The sequence below is a fragment of the Panonychus citri genome, unplaced genomic scaffold (genome assembly GCF_014898815.1).
Source record: "Panonychus citri isolate SS breed McGregor unplaced genomic scaffold, ASM1489881v1 Contig00001, whole genome shotgun sequence".
Lineage (NCBI taxonomy): Eukaryota > Metazoa > Arthropoda > Arachnida > Trombidiformes > Tetranychidae > Panonychus > Panonychus citri.
In genome coordinates this window covers 1,440,843-1,466,424 of record NW_026515406.1, presented here as the reverse complement: position 1 = coordinate 1,466,424, position 25,582 = coordinate 1,440,843, and the positions used below count along the sequence as shown (strand labels likewise).

The window sequence follows — 25,582 nt, the reverse complement described above, 5'->3', positions numbered from 1 at the left end:
GTTTTCTGAAATAAGGATGATTGAAGTCCACAGTACAATTAGGATAGAATGGACAATTTGTCTCTTTAATACCTCGGCGATTAACTCTTTTATGAAATGGACTATTGATTCTCACAGGTAAACAGGTACTACAAAAATCGCTGACAAAAATTCTGATTGTAACCACCGTCGTGAACCTGTGGTTTAACGGCTAAATTTTTACAAATTCCGCACAATAATAAATCCAAATGATCACTTCCAACAACTTGATCCTTTTTTATTATTGAAACCATTTTTTTTATCAATATTAACAATACAACAATCGAAAGAAACAATTAACAAATTAACAAACTAATCAAAAGAAATAGCTTTTTAAATAACTTAAAAAAAAGCGCAAAACAAAGTTCGTTTAAAATAACAAAAATAGATGGCGCTGATCACTATTAAAACATAAACAAAACAATGCTGCTAATTAATTTGAATCAACTAAATGTTAACAAATCTTTTGAATTAACCAAATTAATTATTGAAAAAACAATCAACTCTAATTCTATGATCTCAGTTATAAATGAGCCAAACAAAAGATTTCTAAGTGATAATATTCATCAAAGAAATGTTATTATTAATAATCGTACAGTTATAAGTTGTTCTGAAGACTTTACTTTAGAAAAAATTAACAAGGAAATAGATGATACCATCATGATAATTATGTGTAAAAATAATATGAAATTCAAGGTGATTGGAACCTACATACCAAATTCTAAATATCTACAATGGATTCAATTTAATCAGTTTGTTGACAAGTTACCATTATTATTTACTGGTGATGTGAATTATGAACACAAAAATTGGTCCCCAAGAGCAAAAGTAACAAGGATTGAAGTCGAGTCTTTTATTATAAACAATAATATGAAATCAGTGTTTGATGCAACATCATTGCCAACCTACAACAGGAATAATGTTATGTCTTGGATCGATGTGATACTGTTCAAAGATGCAAGAGTATTGGCTAAAGAAATCATAATTGTCAATAATAAAGACCACAATATGTTACAGTGTAAACTAGATGTTGAAAAGATTGAACATCAACCTCCGAGAATAATAAAAATAAATTCATGGAAATTAAAAATTCGACCAATGGACAATCGCCCCATTGATGCTCAACACACACTAATCAGTAACTGTCGACGGATCATCAACTTCCCCAATGAACATGGTCAATGGATATCCAAATCCAAAAAATCCATTCATATGAATGCCAATAGATCAATGCTTAGGAGAAAGAAAAATAGTAAAGAAAATAATAAACTACCTTTCACCATGGACTCAAAGAATTGCTGAAAAATCTAAACTATCATATTCTAAACAGAAAAACTTTAATGTTTTCATCAAATAATATACCTGAAAATTTTGATAATTCGATAAATCAACATCTTTCGTCTTTTACCAGTCAACGACCAAGATTTAAAGACAATGTTCTCGTTAAAAGATTTGATGGATTGCGACCGTTGGAAAGATCACGTTTATTATTGAATCGGGTATCAGGTAGCTCACTCGATGCTGATGATTTTAATGCTTCAACTTGGAAGATCTTTATGGAGAAAAACTCGAGTAAAATAATAAGAGTGATTGATGAGATATTTAAATGGGGTTATATACCTGAACCAGTAAGAGTATTCGGTGTTGGTTTGGTCCCGAAAACAGACAATGTTACTATTAGAATTGTCAAAGCTCCCAATTATTTACTCAAGCTTATTGATAAAATATTGGCTGATAGGTTGCAAGTTCTACTTTGTCAACTTATCGAAGATGAATCACAATATGCTTATACTAAATATCTCAAGACAAAAATTATTATTTGACCTACAATTTAAAAGAAATTTTAAAAACAAAATAATAATTTCGTTAGACATGTCGAAAGCTTTCGATATGGTGGATTTAACGAATGCATTAAATCGCATTGATAAAGTGGATCAACAATTGGCTTCATTATTAAAAACTATCTCAGCTAAACGATGGTTAAGATGGAATTGGAGGAAAAAATCTATTGGCGCTTAGAACAAGGAGCAACACCACAAGGAAATTCTAGTGGCCCCTTATTATTTATCATTGCGGCTGATGAAATAATAAGACGACTAAGAAGAAAAAACATCCAAATTCTAGGGTTCGCCGATGATATGTACGTTTTAGTGGAAAATGCCGATGAAATCGCGGAAAAAATGAAGGTCGTCGAAGCTGAATTCGCAACAATAAATTTGACAATTAACAATTCAAAACTCGTATTTACAATATGAAAGGTGATCTGGAGCTGAAAATATTGGGTTTCAATGTTCAATCAAAGTTTAAGATGAGCCGCTTAATTCAGAATCTACAAGAGCTGTCAGTTAAAGTAATTGGACGCTTTGGTCAATCGATTCCGTTGTTGAAATATCTTGACACAAGATATATCAAAATGCTTATTAATAATATTATTATTACAACCCTGCTGAATGTAGGATTTGAATGGCTATATTCAAATTCATGGTTTGAAAATGCGATAAAAATTCAACAGCAAGTTCATAGAAACTTCGCCTTTCTGTTTGGACTTAGAAAGGCGAATAAATGGTCGATGATAATGGCTTTCGACACGATTTCTATTATTTCGACTCAGATCAAATGGCTCATGAATTGGGATATCGAATGGAATGGAAGTGAAATATGGAAAAGGCAGTTTGAAATAATAACATTAAATTGATAGATCGAGCGCCAATTGGATACAATGAATATATAATAACTCACTCTAAATTGAATTGTTCATGTGAATTTCCAATAGTAACAATTGATATAAGAGAGGGTAAAATGAAACTTGAATTAGGACAACAAATAATAACCATTAATATTGGTATACAAAATTCACCATCAATCTTAAAATTAAAAGCCTTCAGTGTTATCATCAAATTAGCTCGGAAAAATTTGCTAACACATATACCGATTGATAAGAGTCTTTGGTCAACATTATTCAGATTTTCATCTCCAGCATCATGGGATTTAGCTGGTTTGATCTTTGCTGATCATCATTCATCATTGGTATTCTGCATCAAATCGTGGAGTTTTGGTCATATTGAAGAGGCAGGGATGGTGGTGGATATCAAATGGACTTCGAGATTGGAGATGAATAGATTGATTAATACAAAAGCAAATGAGATAATCAAAGCGATGAGAGATGAAGATAAAAGCAATCCTGATTTAATTGTGAATCCAAATATGAACAAAAATATTTATTATTATTCACCATATAAACGAGTAACCTGGTTTCGGAAATTAACTAAAATCAGTTATGTTAATTGCTGTGGAAAAATAATAATTGGTTACAACACTGCCTTGAACACAAAGATCATTCAGAAGCTATTTTGGAAAGAGAAATCACCTGGTCATGGGAACTAAAAGATGAAGATGGAATAAATCGCCGAACAAAAATGAAATATTTAATAATGATTGTCAAAAAAATTCTGGAAATTCAAAATAATATACTAAATTGTAATTGGATTATGTTGTAACACAAGGCTGAAAAGCCTGGGGGGTAATTTTTGAATTACCCAGCAACAAAGCCACGTCTTTGTTGCTCAGTGATACGACATTCGATCACTAATAATAAAATTCTGTGAGTTTATCTTTTTCGCTTCAACTGTTCATCTGTTACTTGATTGTTACTTCATTCTAAATTGGTTAATTCTAATTTCAGGCCTTTTCTATTTAATCGCAGGCTCTACGTTTACCTCACTGATCACTGGTTTGCTCTTTGACTAAATTGTTGATTATCTAGTGTTTGTTTACTTGTCAACATTATTTCATCATTTGGTTGAAACGCATTTTTGTTTACCTGTTTTCTTCACTATAAAGGGTGTACGTTTTAAAACACTTAGAGTTCTGAATCAACACTAAATCTTATTGGATTTTCATTAAATTATCAACAACAAATGAAGGAAATTAGAGATAAAATTAACATCAACACCATCTCTTAGAGATTCAATTAAATTAAGGAAAAACAATCAACAGGTGATTACCTTTGTTTACCTCTCAAATTAGTCTTACCTTTTGTCACCTTTATTCATTCTGTGGTCATTTTGCGGTCAATTGTGGTCATTTTGCTTTTTTTGTTATTATTTCAGTTCACTTTTGTATAATGTATCCAATTGAGGTCAGAAAATTCGCTCGGCAAGAGTATTATCGACACGAGCTTCTCATTAGTGTAAAATCGGAGCTTTTGAATCATGTTGTTGAAGAAATCAACCGAAAATTTAATTTACGGGTCCATTCAAGTTTTGTGACTAATATTTTAAAAAAATTTGACGAAACGGGATCGATTGAGCCTGCTAAACGCGTCCATGGGGAGTCAATTTGTGAGCGGGAAATAATTTCAATGATTGAAGAAGACGATGAGCTTTCAATACGGCAAATCGCTTTGATATTGGACGTATCAAATGATACGTGATGAAAGTTTTAAAAAAAATGGGTACAAAGCTTATAAACCCGTTGAGGTACAAAAATTGACAGCAGCTCACAAAAATAGGAGATTAGATTTTTGTACCTATTTCCTTGCTTCCAACATCGATTCCCGAAAAATCTGGTTCTCAGACGAGAAGATGTTTTGTCTTTCCGGTAGAGAGAACCATCAAAATAATAGGCGGTGGAGGAAAGAAAGGCCAACCTTTTTTAACGAGAGAGTAGCGCATCCAGTGAGTGTCCATACTTGGTGTGCTTTATCATCAATCGGTATTATTGGCCCATTTTTCTTTGAAAATAACATTGATCAATTTGAGTACCAGAAGATGATTGATCTCGAATTTATCCCGGCCTTGCAACAATATGGTGGACCTGATAACTTTTGGTTTCAACAAGACGGAGCTCCACCTCACTGTACAAACCAATCACTTGAGTTGTTGAAGGTTTATTTTAATAATAGGCTTATTAGTCGTCGGGCAGATATCGAGTGGCCTGCAAGTTCACCAGATCTTAATCCTCTCGATTTTTATTTGTGGGGTCATTTAGATAGTTTGGTCAAAAAGAGTAGACCCAAAACTAAGAACGAGCTCAAAGCCAGCATAAAAAATGAAATTGCGAAAATAAACACAAATAACTTCTAGTAGATCAATGTTATTAATAATTTTAATCGCCGCTTGGAAATTTGTATTGATCAAAATGGTGGACATTTTTGTGACTTGTTATGAAATTAAATTTTGATTTTTGTTTTTTGTTTAATTGAATCTCTAAGAGATGGTGTTGATGTTAATTTTTATCTCTAATTTCCTTCATTTGTTGTTGATAAATTAATGAAAATCCAATAAGATTTAGTGTTGATTCAGAACTCTAAGTGTTTTAAAACGTACACCCTTTAATAACTGTTTTTTATTTTCTTGTTTTCCTTTTGGTGTTTAAATTACATTGAGCTCTTCGTTTTTTTTTTCTTCTAACTTGTGATATTTCTGTTCGTTTATCTCAATTTTGGTGATTATCTTTTAGTTAACCTGGTGTGAGATATAAATAACCATGTACAAGGTTGATGAAGTTGATGATTACACTTTTCTTAATCATCCTCAGCAAGGATCTTCCGGTTATCTATTGGGCTCGGATGAATCTAATTCCAATAAAGCTTGGCTTGAAAGGAGACAACAGCTATTGGAAGAGAGGAAAAAAATTGAAGACAGAACTTTAGAATCATCTAAAAGGTCATTGGGAGCCTTGTATGAAGCTGAAAGTACTGGTATTGAAACGGCTCAAGCCTTAGTCCATCAAAGGGAACAATTAGAGAATACGGAAAGAAATTTGGACACAATTAACAACATGATGAGACAAAGTCAGAAACATTTAAATGCCATGAAAAGTATATTTGGTGGATTCAAATCAATGTTTTCTAAGAACAGTGATCAAGCCAATAAGCCTACACCCATTACCCCAATTGATAATCGCTCTAAATCAATCTTAGCCTCTAACCTTGAAAATATCCAAAGAGAGGCCTCTCAAAGTAGTGCTCAAAATCATCCAGCACTTGCCAATCGTGGACTTGATACATCAGGTGAAAATTATCTAAACTGTTCAATCATTTTGATTGACTGATTATTGTTTAGCAAACGTTGAACATAATTAATCTGATTAACTATTGAATTTCTAATGATTTTTCTTTTCTTCTCAAATATATGTATCATGTTTCCTTTGGTTTTCAATTTTTCAATAGGTTTTCGATTTGATGATGACAATGATGGACCTACAAGTCCAACAAGGGTTAAAGCTCCTGGAGATAGATCACAAATGGTAGAGCAACAATTAGATCGTAATCTTGATGAAATGGGCCTTGGATTAAGCCGATTGAAAAACCTAGCAGCCGGATTATCACAAGAGATTGATGAACATAATGAAATGCTCCCTAGGATTATGATGAAAGCCGAACGAGCAGAAGACACTTTACAATATCAAAATAGACAAATTAATATACAATTGAAGAAATAATCGTTCTCAAGTGACTTGTGCCTGTTTCACCGAGAAGATTTTTCTTCTTGAACCAGAAAAATTCAGTTGAATTCATTTCCATCACCATCAAAAAAAGAATCACAATTTAGTGAAAATGTTTTTTTTTCCTTCAAACTCGTTCCATTTTCAATACATCAATTTAACAATGAAAACAGAACAAAGCAAAGTGAATTGATTGTAAGATTATTTCATTTGATGTACACATGATTTAATTTCCTGTTGATTGGTTGATTGATTATCAGTAAACTCGATGATCAGCTAATCCGACTGATGGATTAACCATCAAACAAAACGCAAAGACATTTTTACAATTTAATGAGCCAAAATTATTGTAACACTGATGCTTAACTATATTTACAATCAATTGTAGTTACCAAACTGTACACAATCAAATTGTTTGTTTCAATTTCATGACAATAATATTGTGATTATTATTTTAATCCAGTTTCGCAACAATTTATTTCTCTCAAAGCATTTTTATTGTATCACAATCAATAACAATTATCTTTCCGTTATTTATCATATTAACATTGATTAATTGCTTCTCAATGATAATCATCATGATCAAAGAATCAATGTCATTTAATGTTAACAATTAACTAGATAATTTTCAATTTACAATTATCTTCATCCAATTCAAATCGCTTCAAGCTAATTATGATTTATCGTGAAAATTTAATTCTAGATTGTCATTGAATTTTAATTCAATTTAACAAAACAAAAACAATTTTATTAATCATTTCCATTAATGATTCTTAATTATTATTACAATTGGATTGTATTACTAAAATTATCCGATCAATTACTAAACAATCAAATAAATCACGATCAATTTATGTTGTAAAAACAACAATCAACAACTTTTTAGTTAATTGATTAGATTGATCTAATTGGAGTTAAATCAGATCATCATTCAGAGAGATTATAATTATAATCAATTAATTAATCGTCACTGAATTTACAATAGTTGAATCATTCTAATTGTAGGTATTTTTGACGTTACCATTTTAATCACAATTAACTAATGATTAACTATGAATCTTTTCAGGTCCATTAATTGAGCTATTAGATTATTTGATTGAGGCTAATAAAGATTAATTATGATTGATTGTTTAAGAAAATCGCCCTTGACTTTCACCATTAATTAAAATATAATCACAATTAGAACAACAATTAGATTAAATTGTAGTTTTCAAACTAATTTTTTTAATAGTCTTACCTGTTTATCTTAATCACCATGATTAGTGAAAAAAGTTTTTAAACATTGTGTGTAATTATTGATAAGATTGATCTTTTTAATTGTAAGTTGAAGATTTAAATACCTATTAAGGAATTACCAAAATGATAAGCAAATTAATTAATCATCTTTAATCAAGGTAAGAATATAATTAATCTCGTTAAACCTTTGCCATTAGCGAAACCAAAACAGTTACAATATAAATAGTCTATGAAAATGAATGTGACAATCAATTGATTCAACGAGTAGTTCAACAAGTATATTTGATATTCTATTTTAATTGTGATCATTAATTGTTGATTAGTAAATAACTTGAAGTAAAATGGTTCTCGAAGTCTATGGAAACACTGGTTCACCTCATTGTCGAATTGTTTTTGCTGTTCTGAAGCATTTAAAGATTCCCTATGAACAGAAAACACTTGATATGAGGAACAAGGAACATCTTCAAGCCGATTATCTCAAGGTAATTACAATTTACTCACAATTAATCAGTTAATTGTCAGTTTGTTTTCTCTTTTCATTCCTCTTAACAGTTAAATCCATTTCACACAATACCAACAATCAATGACGATGGTTTCGCTGTATTTGAAAGGTATTTTTCGATTCGATTTCTGAACAGTTCAATTAGTTAAATTCGTATCATCTTTTTCGTTCTAATCGAGCCATTGCTGTTTATTTGATTGAAAAATATTCACCTGACAATCAATTGTATCCAAATGATGCCAAAAAACGAGCAGCAATCAATCGTTGGTTATATTGGGATGTCGCTAGTTTCCTTAAATCATTACAATCTTACAATGGACCTTTTCTGTTTGGTAATGTTGATAAACCCGATGAAAAAGCGGCTAATGAAATTCTGGACAAAGTTAAAACTCTTGACGGTCTTTTGAGTCAATCTAAATACATTAATGGAGACAATTTAACATTGGCTGATATTGGATTAGCGATCACTTTTGCTTCAATCAACGCGACCAATTTAGATACAAAACCGTTTGAAAATGTCAACAAGTGGTTCAATCGATTGGAAAATGATTTGCCTGAGGTTTGGTCGGAAATTATTGTCAAACCAAATGAAATGTTGAAAAAACGATGGACTGATAAACTTTCGGCTTCCAAATGAATGCTATTCTTGTCATTGGTGAAACGATTTAAGAGAACGTAGAAATTTAATAAAAAAACTAGTTTAAATTGAGTGAGTTCTCTGCAATTGTTTATACATTGTGTGTAATTATTAATGATTAAACACAATTAAATACGAAATTTCTCGTTAAAAACAATATTTTTGTTTTGTAATCAGGTAGATCAACTGGCCAATCGAGAAACCATTAAGATCGGTATCTTTTCAAAAGGTTGATTAAAACAATGATCCATAAAATTGAGTTCAAAGACAATATTTTCTGTAAAAGAATTAAAATCCATCCAAATCGCATCATTTCTTAATCTACCTCCAAACTTGATCTCAATGGATCGACCACTTTCCTTGCAGTAATCGCTCAGAAGATCAGCTGCTTTAGATGTTATTTTTGGAGATCCTTGGAAATCAAGTAGCTTAACTTTCGGTAATAATTTCACGAATTCAATAATATCGTCGTTATCGATATCATTAGAATTTCGGATCGCAAGATTCACCAGGTTCGGAAATTTCGCAAAAATGTCGGAATACGGCAAACATTCCTCGTAGGGATTTTCCAATTTCTAACATCAGAAACCCGTTACAACTATTAAATTTCAAAAGTTAAAATTGTAAATTACAAACAAATAAAACACTTACCTGTAGAATGACAAGATCACGTAAATTGAGGTTTAAGTTTTTAGAATCCATGATACATTTCTTGCTACGATGGGCAAGGTAAGCACTTTCCAGCGATGGACAGAAATCCATAAAGTGAAAGCCATCAAAATCGTTTTCTAATTCTCTATCATTTTCTGAATCATATTCAAGTATCCTAAGATTTGGTATAATTTCACCAGAATAAACTTCAAAGTCTAATATGAGAGAAAAGAGAAAAAAATAATAATAATAATCGTACAAAATTCTCTTAAATATAATATTCCTTACGTTGACCTTGATATAAATGAAGTCTTTGTAAATTGTTTAAACTTCGGCCATATCTTGATAACACTTTTAACGATCCATTACGAATGTATAATTGCCTCAATTTACTAATGTCAAACGGATAATTCTTATTATGTAAAAGATAAGAGCAAACGAGCATTTCAATGTTGGGAAAACACAACAACAGGAACAAATCAATGCAACCCTTTTGAACAACGATTCCCTTGATATTTAAATGGTTCTGTCCAATTTCATTAAGTTTATCAATGGTTAAATCACGATGATGTTTAAAATTAACATCCAAAAGCTTTTGAATAGAAAGAGAGAAAGACAAAATTAAGTCAACCTGGTCAATGAATAAGACACAAAATTTACCTGGACACTTGGTAATAACCGAGTAATATTGTTCCTTATAAAATTTGGAGCTCTTGTAATATATTCAACCTCATCCGGACCAGAGTAACTAGACCAACCTATTGTAGAAAAGAATATTAAAACAAATATTCTTTAAAGATTCTCTTGTTGCTTACACAATAGTAATTTCTTTCTGTTGTATCTAATGGACAATAGGCTTGACCACCTTGAACAAACTTGAAGGGAGAGAGAAGAAAAAAAATGAAAACATAACATTAGATTAAAATTGTAAGATAGCAATTAACATGTATAATTAAGACTTACCTTGGGATATATTGAGTTGATCATAGAAATCATTAATATAACTGAATATTAACAGTAAACAGTCATCATTTAAATCATTAATCAACATGTTTAATTAACCGAAACTAAATCCAATGAAAAAAAAGCTAAATTATCTGGAAATGGAATCACTAATCCAACGACACAAAAGAATCACACCAATAATGTAACTTTAAATATTCTGAATTTTTACCGATAGTTAACTGATTAAATTTAAATTTGAAAGAATAAGAAATTAATTATAAAGATTAGATAAAAAGATTACTTATAGAAACACAAGAGAATTAGTTAATTGTTACAATTTAATTGTCACAATTTTAAGCGCTCATAAAGTGATCCAAGTCCATTCGGTATTCGGATCAAATGGATCAAAATCCAAGAAAAACGGTGGTGCCATCTGGTTGTAGAATCGAATAAAGATCAAAACAAACAATAATTTCGTTTGTTTTTCTGCTTTGGGATTGAGGAGATTTTTAAATTCTCACATTACTTTGATTTGGTTTATTTCAATTAAATTAAATTTTAATTTTTCTTTTCCCCATATCACTTGAGTGATTATAATCGGTGCTTTAAAGTGTTGTGTTTCCATTATTTCCAAGAAGCGTAATTAATATTGAAACATGAGTGAAATGGATCTTGAAATATTGGTGAGTAAAATTTCAAGATCTCTTTGTTAAGTATTCTTGGATGGAAGCTTTTATTTCATTTTTTTCTATTTTCTTTTTTTTCCTTATTTTTTTTCTTCTTCTCTCTATTTACTTTGGTTTATTCATTTTTTTATTGCTGTTGCTGTTTAGGGTCCATTGGATGAGGCCAGAAAATATCTTTCATTAGGAGATTTTACTATGGCTCAAAGATCTCTTCAATCTGCTGACCAGATAAATAGTAAAACTGATGATTACCTTAAAGAGATGGAAAATTGTAAGGCAGTAATTAAAGCTGATGGTGATTGTCATAAAAGTTATGGTAAAAAAGATTATCGAGCTGCTTTATTTTATGCGAATAAAGCACTTACAACTGCTGATAAGTGTAATAGGCTAAAATTGATGAAAGCCGAGTGTTTAGCTTTACTCAAAAGGTATGCGGAAAGTCAAGATATACTAACCAAGCTTTACCAGGAAGATCCAAAGAATCCGGATATATTTTATATCAAAGGAATGATGTTATACTATCAAGATAATGTCGATAAAGCTTTCAGTAGTTTTGCCGAAGCTCTTAGACTGTGTCCAGACCATGCAAAGGCTCAATTAGCCTTTAAAAGAGCCAAGTTGTTGAAGAGTAAAAAGGAAGAAGGTAACATCGCCTATAAAGCAACTAAACTGGATGAAGCTCATAAAATTTATACCGACTGTCTCACAATTGACCCACTGAACACAGTGACAAATGCTAAATTATACTTTAATAGAGCTCTTGTTTGGGCGAAGGTAAAAAAATTCATTCTTTCATGCTTGTCCTCTTTTCCTCCTCCTCTCTCCATCCTCTTCTCTTTCTCTTCCCTTACTCTCTCTCTCTCTCTTCACTTGATTTCATATTGTTTTTCCTCTTGTCTTCGTTACTACTTACATTTCTTTCTCGATCTTTCTTTTTGTTCCTCTTTCTTTCTCTCTTTCTCTCTCTTTCTCTCCCTCTCTTTACACATTCCTCTCTTTCTCTCTTTCTTTATATGTTTTTTTTTTGTTTATTTTTCTAATTGTTAAAATTTTTAGAAAGGTAAACTTCAAGAGGCTATTGCTGATTGCACCAACGCCATTAAGAACGATGAACATTATATCAAAGCCTATCTGAAACGTGCTAAACTGTACTTGGATTCAGAGATGTATGAAGAAGCTGTCCGTGAATACGATTTAGTCTACAAGAAAGATAAAACAAAAGGTAATTAACTGTTGTGATGATTATTTCTTAATTAATAATAATAGTACTTTATTCATTCATCCAAGTTAATTTGTAATTTTCTTTCTTTCATGATGTTTACCTTTTTTTGTGATGAATGAATAGTTTTAATTTTAGCATGTGATCTAATTTATTTTTTCTTTCTCTTTTAATCTTCTATCAACAACCTGATATGTTATTTTAAAAACGCACGGACAACAACAATTAATGGAATACCAATTAATATAAAATTTGTAGAACACAAAAAACTTCTAGAAGAAGCAAAATTAGCCTTAAAGAAATCCAAGCGAAAGGATTATTATAAGATTTTAGGAGTAAAACGAGATGCAAGCCAAGATGATATAAAGAAAGCTTATCGTAAACGAGCACTTATACATCATCCAGATCGTCACTCGAATGCAAGTGAAGATGTAAAAAGAGATCAAGAGACTCAGTTCAAGGCACTGGGAGAAGCATATAATATCCTTTCTGACCCAAAGAAACGAGCCCGGTACGATTTAGGTTACGATGAAGATGGATCAAGTTACTCAGAAGTTTCACCCAACGATATTTTCAGAAGTTTCTTCGATATACCAACTTACCACGGTAATACCTATTCTACTGGTAGTAATAGTAATTTCCAATATCCAAATTACAATTTTAACTTTGCAAATTCAAATACCTCTTATTCTTGAGAATCGAAATGATCTAGGAAATACACAACAACAACATCGTCGTAAACAAAAATATCTCGAAGAAGAAGTCGATCAAATGTATGGTTCTTTTTTTTATAATCTTGATTTGACTTTCTTTACCCTTTTGATCCTCCTTATACATCCCAAATTTCCCGTTTTTGATTCATTTTATCATCTTCAACCCACAAATCAATCAACACCACGGAAAACAACACATCCCTAGTAACCAACAACAACAACAACAACACCAACAAATAAAACCCACTCTTTAGTAGTGATCATTTCTTTTCACCTCAAGTAAAAATCATACAATTGTAATAAATGGACATTGAAATCTAAATGTCCTCTTATATACATATTAATCTCTGATTATCTTATTGCAAAGAAGTGATAAAGTATCAAATCTTTAATTGTTCCTTTGCATTCCAATTTATCATTTAATTATTTGGACAAAGAGTGACCATCAACTCTAACATTAGCTTGAAAAACTTTGATAACCATTGATAACTTTGAAAAAATGTAAATTGTTTCAACTTAGCAATCTAATGTATTATATAAACGACACAATTTAACTTGTGTAAAATCAAATATAATTACAATTTAATACAATTTTACTTTTCATCTGCAATAACATTTAAACTGTTGCAACTCTCCTTCTCCTTCCCATCAAACTTAATTAGTTAATTAAAAAGCAATAGTTGAGTACAATTGTAATTGTAAAATTATTGTCAAAAAAAACCACTGATTTTGTGTTGCAAAAAAAAAAGATTGTACATATTTAATTGCTGATCCAATTGCTGATTATCTTTAATTATCGTAAAACAAATCATGTAACAATCACTTAATTAAACAACAAGTGTTGTTTAATGATTAATCATTTTTAATCGTCCAAACTGAAGGAGTCATCATTAATCAATGTATTAATAAAATTTGGTGGCTTCCAATCAATAACTACAAATAACTGTAAATCAGTGTAAATGTTTAATTGTGATTAAATTTTTGATTTTTTTTCTCCACAAAAATCAAGGATATCAACTCGAATGAATTTATCGATTATTAGATTGGATTAAATTGTTGTTCGTTATTCTAAATTGCGAATGTAGGTGTCACCCTGAACCCTGAACTTTTTTCCATGATGAAATTAATGATTTTCATGTTGGATTCGAGACTGTTGCTGATTCCTTTTCCATCGTCATCTCTCCTGTTGAACTTTTATTTCCCATTCTTTCAATGTCTATCTTAGAGATTATGTGTTATGGATAAATGGCAGCAACCAAAATGTTCTCAAAATTCAAAGGTTCAACTGTAAACTCGAATCTATTCGAGGCCAATTACCCTCGAGGTCCAACTAATTACAATCCTTTCGACACTAATCCAATTTCGCAATATTTTGATATTGGAAATCAGTCCGGAAGTGCTGGACCAGAATTAGCCTGGAAAATATATGATGCAACCCGAAAACTGGATAAAAAGGTAAAGTAACAATTTAATAAACTTGGAAAATGAAATAATAAGAAAAGAAAGAAAAAAGTTTCATATTCTCATGAAAAAATTTCTCAATTTGTTTCTTTTGATATTCGTAATTGTATCAATTTCTTCATTCCAATCAACTTGATATACATTATTCTCATCGATAAATCAACAGGAAGCATCAGTATTTTTCTTCAACAAAAAATCAGTTGATAAACTTCATAAACCGAAACGGAAAGAGGCCATTTCAGAGATACTCAAGTTTAGTGCAAAACAATTGGATCGTTATCGACACCCGAAAATATTGACCCTTTACCACCCGGTAGAGGAATCGCCCGAAACTCTTGCCTTTGCAACTGAACCAGTAATGGGAAGTCTTGCCAATGTACTTGGATACCTAGAGGATAGATTACCTCAGAATTTGAATTCACCCATCAAGCAATATTCATTTCTCGAGTTCGAGGTTAAATATGGACTTTTACAGGTAAGAATTTACTTTTTTTCCTTCTCTTTGCTCGTTTGCATGTAACAATCAACACCAAACATTCAAAGATTAACATGATTATTATATAAAATAAATCGCATCAACTAAAACTTGAATTGTAACTTAGACTAAATCTTCAACTAACAGAACAGTGATGATTAATCATAGATGATGATGATGATAATATTAACTGTAAATATATTTTATCATCATTATTTTATGGATAAAAAAGTTCTGGTAAAAGTAGAACCATGAAAATGATGCAAGGAAAACTTAATAAGTGAAACCATATTAGATTCTGTTCATCACCATGATACTTACCTGATGTTCAACTTATCCTAATCCTTGCGAAAATCAAATAAACCTGAGCTTAAAAAGCGCTTATCTTTTTCTCATCTTCAATTCTAAGAATAGAATCCCTTTTGTTGCACCTAAAGGTGAGAAGGAAAAGTTCAGAGAGAGAGAGAGAGAAAATTGAGTATTGAATAAATATATGAGAAAGAAAAGGAAGATGATAAATATAATGGTGATGACATAAGAAGAAGAAGATAAAAACTATTCTCTCTTCGTGGAATCAAAATGGCGACCAGACTTTCGAGGAGACATTTAGGACTATTGTCAATGAACGAACTCGACTTTTCCTCTCAATTTCACATTCTTATCCTTGTCTAGTGAATTTCTTATTGTTTTCTTGGTGAAAAAGCACATGAAGAGGATACAAAAGATGATCAACTGATCATGATAATCATGAAATAGAAGGTGAAAGAGATGAAGAAAAAAATTCTTTTTACTCTTTGGTTCATTGTTCACAGTTATGGTGAAAAATGGTGATGAAAAGATATTAACTTCCTCATAACCCACACACACTCTCTCTCTCTCTCTCTCTCTTCACCCACTTCCACCTTGAAAATTTCCACCACAATCGATGATATAATCTCGTTGATTGTTGACCAATCGTTGTTTGTTTCTTTTTAACAATTAAACCTGTTGATTTACTTTTCCATTTGTAATATTAATCTATTGACCCAATTTCATTGATGGTCATTGAATAGTCTCATCAAATTGCTTTGGATAATCAATATATTATAAACACAGAATCCAATCGGAAACCTAACAATATAAACATGTATATATAAAGTTACTTTTAATTTGACATAATTGTTCACTGATTCAGTTAATGATTTAACAAGATGATTAAGATGATTTCCCATGGATGATGAGTTTTTGTATTCATTTAATGTGTTTACCTTGACAATTGAAAATTGTCTCTTGTTTATTTTCATCTTGATCATCACAATCATTTGATTGATGTCAATTAACAATTTATCAAATAGTTGATTGTCTATTCAACACACAATTGATAATATGATTTACTTGTTCAAATAATTCCCCGATGATATGATATTGTAGATCTCGTTGATTAGAAATCCATTTTATCAAAGCTTTGAAACAACTTTTGATTGTTCAAATTAATTCCAATGGGTTTCATTATCTAATCAACTTGTCTCAATATCTCTATTTTAATTGTCACAATCAAATCAATCAATTGCAAAGTAAACCTAAACATTTATCTTGATTAGCAATTTTAAAATCAATCAATATTAAAATTGAAAAAACAACAGCAACTCAATCAACTTCAACTATCATAGTGAAAATTAATCAGCTAATATCAAATTAAATTGAGATAAGATAATTAATCCAACAATCTAATTACAGGTTAATCGGATTGAAGTTTAACAATTAGCTCTCTCTCTCTCTCTCTCTCTCATGTCTCTATCTGGTTTCCAATTCAATGATTATCAGGTTAATTGTTTACATGGAGGAACATTAAAAAGTAAAACAATAAACCAGTTGATTTACTAATTGAAAGTAAATTAGTTGATTGCTAGATCTCAGAAATACAGATAAAGAAAATGATTGAACAAAAAAAACTTAAAGAAAATCAATTGGATCCAAATGTCCATTGATAAAAACATTAAACTTTCGTGAAAGTTTTAACCAAGAAGCAAAATAATCCTTATTACCTGGATAATCCTCTTGAGGATTATCTCAACAGTTGATATTATTAATATTACCTTTTCTTACCTTTAATAAATAATATTTTCTTATAACATCAGCATCTTCATCTTCTTTGTATTTCTACTTTGATGATTGTTACTTGTGTCAAATAAAAGGCTATTGAAAGCTGAAGGTAAAAAAATGACAGAGAAAAGTAGAGAAAAAAAATCGAATAAAAAAGAGAATAAAAATTTGATTTCGAATATACAACTAACCTTATCTTTTTACTCCATCCACTATATTCTACCTGTTCGACAGGTAGAAGATCTAAAACTTCAAGCTATCTATTAGCAAGGGAATTGAATGTATATACTTTATTTCCATGAGTAGTAGTTGGCCTCTTTTTCCTGTTCCGTTTATTGTCTTCTTCTTATCAAGAGGTTACCTTGTTTTCCATTCACTTTTTTTTTCATCATCTTTTATCCTTTCAACCTTCATCCTTTTCCAAAGAAAAGATAGAATATAATTCTAATTTTATCATCATCATGGATAAAAAGAAGAAGGCGAAAAGAGAAAGAGAGCAAAAATACATAAAAAGGATAAAGATGACGATGAAAAAGAAGAAAAAAAAAATTATTAGACTTTATTCCGATTCCATAGAGACTTACACCTTAATTCAACTGGAATCATTTGGTGTCTCTTTTCAAACTGATTCCCAGGTAAATACATTTACGAATATAATTTTATTGTCTTAGCCTTACTTAGAATTACATTTATATATGTATATACATATCGACTATAGATTGAATATTGATAATATTATCTACCAAATACTAAGACAGGGAGACAATTTTTCGCTCCCTGAGCCCTGAAAAAAAGGTAATGTTACCTGATAAGAGTATATAAAGAAATGTTATCTCTCTCTCTCTCTCTCTCTCTCTCTCTCTCTTCATTGTATTCCTGATATAATGATCTTAAGGATTCAATGTGTCTGACTGTCATCTCATTGATACTTACTTACCTTTCACAAGAGATGATAAAAAATTTACCTGAGTAAACTTATCATCTTTATCTTTTACTATTAAGATTTGCTACATATCATTATCATCATCAGAACTTTATGATCATCATTCTCATCATCATCTCAACCATGAAAGATATTAAACTGAGAAAAGATGATCACTTTAATCATTGATATCCCTTCTCATTAGTCTCTATTTCCAATCTAATTGCATTCATATGTAATTAGATTTTTTTTTCTTCTTCATCATCTTCATGGTATTGATAAATTTTTCTTAATCACTAGTATAATCATCATTTCCATGATAAATACTAGTAATATGATGTGATAAGTAAATGAATGTACATATTATACTTATTAATTTACTTGTGTCTCAAACTCTCATCAGAATGATCATTTAAATCTGTAATCAATTGATTTGAATGATTTTCAATGAAAACTTTGATTACAACTAATAAATGATTAACCTTTTCATGATGATGAACATTTCCTAAGATTGTTTCATTGTCTCATCTCACCAATTAGCTGATCATATTTCCTATCACCATAGAGCTCAAAGTTCATACATGATGATTACCGTTAACTTGAAACATTATATATTGTCTGTCTCATTTAATCACAATCAACTCCCCACCCACCGGTTTACACACCCATGAAAATCATTCACTTAGCAAATGAACATTTCAATCAGCTATATGATAATGATAATAATATATTTACATGAAAAGTTCATTCCAATCTGATCAGAAAAGGTTATTATCTGAAATAATGAATCCTCATTATTGATAAATATCATGTAGTGGTTACTAATGATCTAGAACCAGCGATCACAATTAACTCATAATAATAATAACAATAATCTAATAATGATGTTGAAATGAATTTAATCAACTCTCTCACTGTAGGAATCAATTTCTTTGGAAGAGAAATAAAAAAATTTTCCTCTTTAAAAGAATCAAATAAACTTGTAACTTGATTATCATCAGTAACTTACAGGGTAGAATCATGATGATGGAAATCAACATTTAAACCTTAGGATTTTCATGTAATCGTCATGATCATGATCAGGGTGATAAAAAGTATGAGGCAATAGGAAACAATGAGAAACAGTTAACCGAGCATAAAGTGAGTCTTCAACTAAAAATATCAGAATTCATTCAAAGTATATGTTCATATTGATGGATATTCTAGAGTATTTTGAACATTCTGAATACATGAATGTTATATTTATATTCAGATTCTTTCTTTGTTAATATTCTGATTTTTTCTTCTTCCATTCTCAAGATGAAGCAAAAAAGAAGCGAAATGTTGTATCTAACAAGTGTGTTCACTTGATGATAACGATAACAATAAACATGATAATACAATCACTTGAAATCTCTGGTCTTATCTCTGAATTCTCTGAATTTTATCTCTCTCATTCTTATTTCCATGTTAAGAAGTAGAGATTGTTTTTTTCTTCATCTTCTTTTTACTTTATTTTCCACATCATTTTGATGATCCATTCATGGAGATAATAAATAAATCGCTCCCCTGTTTCATCACCTTTATCACTTTTCCTGAAAAGTTGTTGAAATTATTTTTATCATGAATCTTGACGATAATAAAAGAGTCAAACAATATATTGTTAACCATCATGACAATTGTAACTATTTCATGTTAATCTAATTCTCTTGAAATTTAAAGAAATGATAGTGATCATTATATTAGATTACAGGTTTCGTTATGTTTTCATCATGTTTTCAGATCAACAATCATGAACTTCTTGTATAGACTTAAACCTTATCATGTATGAATAGTAAGTGAGAGAGACAAAAGTTATCATTAGTTTCCAAGTGAATTCAGTATGAAAATGAACTTTTTACCTTAAGGGCCTACACTTGATCATCTCTCATGAACATGTGAGTCTTCAGAGTTCAGAGTTTCCATAATAATTTAGTGGTTAATTTACTTTTTTTCACCTTCCTCTTGATTCATGTTCATCGTCATCAAGATAATTACTATCGTATTATTTTTTTCTGATTCTATCTCTCTCTCTCTCTCTCTCTCTCTCTCTCTCTTCACTTTCATGATTCAATTCCAAATCTCATGATAAAAGTTTTCTATGAGGCAAAACTTAGTTTTCTATCTCAATGGTGATAATAAACTCATATTCTCATGCTTTTGGTTCAAATGATGAGTTTACAATTTTAATTATCTCTCTAACTCAAAATTCTGGCGTGTCTCAGTTTAGCTAAATGCTCATATAATCACCAGGAAAATACCTGTTGGAATTGTAGTTTATTAATTACCTTGATTGGTTTGAAAATTCAGATATTGAACATGATAATAGTTGCCATCTATTTTTGTTATCCAATTAATCATCGATTCTGATCTTGATAGATTCACGTATTGATCATGGTATGTTCTTGTCATCAAATATCAAAATAATAGTTTATGATACAAGATTGATTTGGATTAATTTTATTTCTTTCAACTGATTAACTGTTATCCATTTAGAGCGATTTATTCCTTATTATTACTCTCTGATCGTTCAATCAATTCTGCGTTTAAACCAGAACTTCCAATCGATACTCTTAAAGTTATTCTTTCTGGTTTCAGAAAATTTCAACAATAATAATAACCACAGTTTGTTATTGTTGATGACAATTTAACTGTAATTACGATTGTTCAATGGTTGGTAATGGAACAATTTAAAAAGATTAACTTTATCAGTTAATCATTTGGAAGCTGAATCGGTTACCTGTTGAAATGTGTTGAATTTTTTATTCAATTCAAGTCTCAGGTGACTACTTTTTTTTATCTCATCATCAACTATTACTACTGATACTTAACTAGAATCTTTGATTCACTTGGAAAGAAAAAAATTTCAATTCAGTTCAATGGACTTTAGCTCAGGAGATGAGCGAGATTGAATTAAATTTTCATGATAAGTCAAGAAACAGCTACCTGGATATCAAGGGAGTCAAGAAACCAGGGTAACGGTTGAAAAATCCCAGAACTTTCCAAGAGATAAGTAAATGAATTGGTTAATCTTTAATAGCCTCAAATTAATACTGTTTCCTTTTCCTTTTTCTCCCAACCAGAAATTCAACCTTTAATTCAGTGTTTATTCATGTATTGAGTAAATATTTCTCTTCAAGAATTATCATGAAAGCTAGAAAATTGTTGTTACATAAAACAGAAAAGAAAACAAATTTTTATAACTCAATTGTTTTTCCGGTTGAAAAAGTTTTAAATTCAAGCATTTCGCGGGTAATAATGTTAAATTTCAAGTCCGATTAAAGTTGATAGATGAAATTATTTTATTATTTTCTTTCTAAACTTTTTATTAACAATTATCTAGAGCATTTCTATCACATGGATTCAAGCCCAACTTCAATAGAGTGACAATCTTTCCCCCTGAAATTGATGAAAAATAATCAGATAAGTTGAGATTATCGAATCAATTTTAAAATAATATTACATCAGCCAATAGATCAATCTGAATCAATTCAATTTTCAACTGAATAGCAAAAAAAACAACCTTTACCTGGATTCACATATATATAAATATATTCAGGGCATTACCATGAACGGAATCGATAAACGTATAAGAAGAGGATGAAAAAGCTAAAAAAAGTTACAGAATTAAATTTATCATGAAAGTGAAACCATTTGAAATCAGTTTGAATTTAAAATGAACAATTAACTTTTATGAAAATGAGAATTAAAACTTTTGATAAAAGGTAATAACTTGTTGAATTAATTAGTTACCATATTAATATTATACTCTTGTTACATTTATCATGAAAATCAATCTAATTCATTAATAATAATAAAAAAGAACGTAAAAATTTATCATTAAAGGTTTTCCATCTTGTTCATTGATTAAAAAAAAAAGTTCAGCTCTCATGATTCATTGAAATGAAATGATCTCCATTATAATGATTATGGATAAAAGAAAAGTTCAGATTGTTGGAGAAATATTTTCATCCTTTGGTATTCAGCATTTACATGATTCTCATGATAATGATGATCACAGTAAATTGCTCAAAACTAATAATATAATTATAATTATAATCTCATTTTCATTATTTCTTTGCATGATAATGATTCAGATTCTATCTTTTTTCATCATGTACAATGATATCATAGTGATTATCTTTGTTAATACCTTATCAACCTGATTCCAAGTTTATCATTTCCTTTTTTTTACCATAATGATTCTGATGATATTATTATCAACTATCTGCTCTTTGTATTTGTTTACCTGAATTATTCATTGATTTTTTTTTCTTCAAGTTCATTCTTGCTTTGTGTTCATATTTTTTTCTCATTACATTTTATTATTTATCTATTGATGAAATAAACATTTACCTTCAAACTTTGTATGCACTTATACACCTAATTTATCCCAATCCTAATTTCATGGGAATGTCACCCATCATCCTGACAGTTTCATTTACAGAACTCGCCTATTTATCTATCAGATCAACTTTTCTCATGTGATTTTTGTTATTGAACCTCAAATATTATCCATTTCGCCCGCAGGGTAGATTTTAACTTTTTTTTTCTCTTTCCATGGGACAATCTCATTCAATTGAAGTATCTCTCTTTGTTCAGAACTTTTCATCAAACACTTTGTTCAATGAACTTTCAATTTTTTTCTTCACTTGTATATTACATAAATTAATCATATTCTTCATCATCATGATAGAGGAACAAATAACTTGACATGTTCTCATATAACTTTCAAAATCTCTACTTTGCTGTATCTTTGAAATTCTTGAAAAAAGTTCTGATTGTTCAGTTTAAAGTATTCACACCAATTAATCACCACACATATAATATAAAACTAAGATCGTAATCATTTTTTCCCATATAAATATTTTGATAGATTCAGAATTTGCTCTAATCGTCTCTTTTTTCACCTTCAACATTATCTTCATCAAGTGTTACCTGATTCTTGAATTTTAATCAGTGACACAATCAACAAAATCATAAACCTTTAAGTTTAATTTGATTACGATGACGAGACAGGGGGAAAAAGATATCATCTACTTACTAATACTTTATCATCAACATGATAGTATCATGATGACGGTTATCAGAATCTGAAACTGTCTCATGTTAATCCTATTGAAGTTTTTTTTTCCTGAAAAACTCATGTTCAATTGTTATCTCATGTTTACCTTGCAAAATTTATTTCTTTGCTCTCTGAATTCAACATGAAACCTTCATGATAGTACCTGTGATATTTTCCCAATTACCTTTTTTTCATTACTTTAAAAAGATCTGATCGGTTCAGTGTGTCAATATCATCATGATCAGGTAACAACAATAACTTAATATTATATCATCAGAATTGAAATTATCATGAGAGTGAGGAAAAAAAGTTTTTTCTCAAAATAGAAAATCATTTTGTTGCTGATCAAAGCTAATTTAACAAATTGAAATTAATTCCTATTGATAATCTGATTAATTCAATCGATAACCTCATCGATTTTCAATCATAAATCATGACCATGATACTTTTCAGATTTCATGTCATTTCCTTTATCTAAATATTACTTTGGACACTTTTTTACAGTTATGATCAATTGTTCAGTTATGGAAAATTGTAATTAGTTAATTATTAGAAAATAAAATTAATAATTTCAAAGGGTAAACAATTTCCTAAATTCTGAAATAGTTAACAGTTAATTTTTTCGTTTCTTCTTTGTCACCAATTAACTTTTCCAAGCTAAAAGGTGTAAAAGTAAAGCTCTGAATTTGTTTAATCCAAACTTGATGATAAATAAACTAATTAACTTGTCAAGTGAACTAATTGCAAATGATTAAATTGAACAATTTGAGCCTTGAAAGTTAATGGCTGTTGGACAATTGACCAATTCATTGAACCTCAAGTCAAAACTGTACAAGTCATTTTGATGAATGATAATTATATGGAAATTATTTTGCAACAATTTAAATTTAATTTTGAAAGTAATCATAATCAAAGCTTATGAAGGGTTGTCCAGTTTTTCACCTTATATTTGATTAAATTTACTTCCATCTAAATTGTTCACCTTGATTATGGTTCATCGGAAAGGTTAAGATGAATGTTGTTAGTTGATTGTTGATGAGTAATTTACAGTTTGATCATGTAATACACTCAGGTTTCAAGATAATATCAGAATAATTAACTGATTTACTTGATTAACATAATTACAATTAGACAATATTGTTCAAATTTTGCCATTTCCATACAAAAGATGAGATGAAAATTTACATTTTAATTTACAGTTTGATGTAATTAGATGAGATATGTTTCAGAATTTTACATTTTTTATCTCTTTGAATATAATATTTCATGAAAAGTAGCTCATGGTTGATTGATGATCATGATAGGATATAATAATAGTGATAATATTAATAATACGTATGAGTGATGTATTTCATGGTGAATTCATGGTTAAAGTAAAATTGTTCAGTGGAAAAGATATGATATCGAGAGGAAAGAGAAAAACATTAAGAAGAATAAGGAGAAAAAGAATCAAAATTAATCAGATGAGACAAGAAACATGGATTCGAAATTATTTTTATCGAATTTGCAAAGTATCTTCTTTTCATCTAAACCTTTCCAATTCAAGTTGATATTTTCTTCTTGTTCAATACGATACTCGTTATAGATTTTATATTTACCTCACTCGTTGAGCTATTTTCCTATTCTCTCTCTTTCTCTCAGTCATTTTTTCTGAGCTATCGCTCCTTCGTCGATAATATTATTATAAAAATCTGCTGATATTCTGTATGAATTTTACCATTCTTAAGTGGAAATAAACTAATTCAGTGGGTGATTGTATTTTCTATTGTAAATTGAATGAAAGCAAAAAAGAAAATCAAACGAAATAAAGTAAAGCTCATGATGATGATGATCGTCACAGAAATAAATAGATAAATAATAGATAAAGTTCACAATACATTCAATGAACTTCCCTTCATAGTCACGAATGATTCTCAGCTTTTCTATTGCACTTCCAACTCAGGTACCAATTGTTTATTTTATCTTGTTGATATTTATTATTTCGAATAATTTTTTCGATCTCTCTATTATTTATCACGAGGACGATTTTTTTTGTTTGAAAACTTTTCTTTCATCTTCCTCTTTCAACAAGTTCCTATGAATAATCCATTGAATCAAGTATTCTTCAAGTTATCGACAAAATCCATTCCAAGTGAGACTTACGAGTATAACAATTTTTTCTCAACTCATTTTATCGAACAAGAAAATCTCAATTAAATACATAATTATCCCTTGTACAGTTCTCACCAAAAGTGTCACTTATTGTCTATTGTAGTATTTCATCAACAGTTGATTAAACAACTTTTATCATTAATTAGCAATCCAATTCTTTTCTTAGTTTGATCATTATTTAAACTTGCAATTGTTTTCTGACAAATAATATTTTTCCTTGTTAATCTCATGAAAACAAACTCTTCCACTCTCTGGACACTCATTATCATCCATCATGGTTAAATTATTTTCTACTCTCAATGAACTATGCACTTGACCCAATCTCTTGTTTTAATCTAAATCTAATTTCTAATT

The 25,582-nt window shown here is 29.8% G+C and overlaps 5 protein-coding genes across 8 annotated transcripts in view; 4 read left to right on the top strand and 1 right to left on the bottom strand.

Annotated features, from left to right (window-relative positions):
• The first annotated feature begins 5,354 nt into the window (after positions 1-5,354).
• LOC128393143 (soluble NSF attachment protein 29-like) lies at positions 5,355-6,923 on the top strand. Its single transcript, XM_053353300.1, has 2 exons — positions 5,355-6,031; positions 6,191-6,923. Exons 1-2 carry the CDS (start codon positions 5,506-5,508, stop codon positions 6,460-6,462), a joined length of 798 nt encoding a protein of 265 aa, XP_053209275.1. The 5' UTR covers positions 5,355-5,505; the 3' UTR covers positions 6,463-6,923.
• Positions 6,924-7,776: 853 nt separating this feature from the next.
• LOC128397411 (glutathione S-transferase 1-1-like) lies at positions 7,777-8,912 on the top strand. Its single transcript, XM_053358145.1, has 3 exons — positions 7,777-8,183; positions 8,254-8,312; positions 8,378-8,912. The coding sequence occupies exons 1-3, from the start codon at positions 8,043-8,045 to the stop codon at positions 8,838-8,840; spliced, it is 663 nt and encodes a 220-aa protein (XP_053214120.1). The 5' UTR covers positions 7,777-8,042; the 3' UTR covers positions 8,841-8,912.
• LOC128397392 (uncharacterized) lies at positions 8,868-10,766 on the bottom strand. Of its 2 annotated transcripts, none has more exons than XM_053358119.1 (6): positions 10,455-10,764; positions 10,307-10,366; positions 10,152-10,249; positions 9,780-10,083; positions 9,492-9,706; positions 8,868-9,415 (listed from the first exon to the last, which is right to left on the bottom strand). In XM_053358119.1, the coding sequence occupies exons 1-6, from the start codon at positions 10,540-10,542 to the stop codon at positions 9,023-9,025; spliced, it is 1,158 nt and encodes a 385-aa protein (XP_053214094.1). In that variant the 5' UTR covers positions 10,543-10,764; the 3' UTR covers positions 8,868-9,022. The 2 variants fall into 2 exon arrangements, with proteins under 2 accessions (XP_053214094.1, XP_053214103.1); XM_053358128.1 differs by having other exon boundaries at positions 9,298-9,438; positions 10,455-10,766.
• A 142-nt stretch (positions 10,767-10,908) lies between these two features.
• LOC128397383 (dnaJ homolog subfamily C member 7-like) lies at positions 10,909-13,667 on the top strand. The gene is made up of 4 exons (XM_053358114.1): positions 10,909-11,119; positions 11,270-11,896; positions 12,179-12,344; positions 12,600-13,667. The coding sequence occupies exons 1-4, from the start codon at positions 11,093-11,095 to the stop codon at positions 13,034-13,036; spliced, it is 1,257 nt and encodes a 418-aa protein (XP_053214089.1). The 5' UTR covers positions 10,909-11,092; the 3' UTR covers positions 13,037-13,667.
• Positions 13,668-13,808: 141 nt separating this feature from the next.
• The window catches only part of LOC128397347 (SCY1-like protein 2), a 33,906-nt gene continuing 22,132 nt past the window's right edge, over positions 13,809-25,582 (top strand). For all 3 annotated transcript variants that reach the window (XR_008326920.1, XR_008326917.1, XM_053358071.1), the window contains exons 1-2: positions 13,809-14,509; positions 14,682-14,990. Coding sequence is in view for 1 of the 3 variants with exons in the window: in XM_053358071.1 (XP_053214046.1) it covers positions 14,300-14,509; positions 14,682-14,990 (519 nt within the window). In the remaining 2 variants the exon portion in view is untranslated. The remainder of the gene's footprint in view (positions 14,510-14,681; positions 14,991-25,582) is intronic.

Bases quoted from the DNA above. Each gene is read 5' to 3' on its own strand.
- LOC128393143 (XM_053353300.1), top strand. From the start codon at position 5,506: ATGTACAAGGTTGATGAAGTTGATGATTACACTTTTCTTAATCATCCT. The intron at 6,032-6,190 runs GTGAAAATTATC...ATTTTTCAATAG, and splicing joins TCGTGGACTTGATACATCAG to GTTTTCGATTTGATGATGAC.
- LOC128397411 (XM_053358145.1), top strand. From the start codon at position 8,043: ATGGTTCTCGAAGTCTATGGAAACACTGGTTCACCTCATTGTCGAATT. The intron at 8,184-8,253 runs GTAATTACAATT...TCCTCTTAACAG, and splicing joins TTCAAGCCGATTATCTCAAG to TTAAATCCATTTCACACAAT. The intron at 8,313-8,377 runs GTATTTTTCGAT...TTTTCGTTCTAA, and splicing joins GGTTTCGCTGTATTTGAAAG to TCGAGCCATTGCTGTTTATT.
- LOC128397392 (XM_053358119.1), bottom strand. From the start codon at position 10,542: ATGTTGATTAATGATTTAAATGATGACTGTTTACTGTTAATATTCAGT. The intron at 10,367-10,454 runs GTAAGTCTTAAT...TCTCCCTTCAAG, and splicing joins TCAACTCAATATATCCCAAG to TTTGTTCAAGGTGGTCAAGC. The intron at 10,250-10,306 runs GTAAGCAACAAG...TTTCTACAATAG, and splicing joins CAGAAAGAAATTACTATTGT to GTTGGTCTAGTTACTCTGGT.
- LOC128397383 (XM_053358114.1), top strand. From the start codon at position 11,093: ATGAGTGAAATGGATCTTGAAATATTG. The intron at 11,897-12,178 runs GTAAAAAAATTC...TAAAATTTTTAG, and splicing joins GAGCTCTTGTTTGGGCGAAG to AAAGGTAAACTTCAAGAGGC. The intron at 12,345-12,599 runs GTAATTAACTGT...TAAAATTTGTAG, and splicing joins CAAGAAAGATAAAACAAAAG to AACACAAAAAACTTCTAGAA.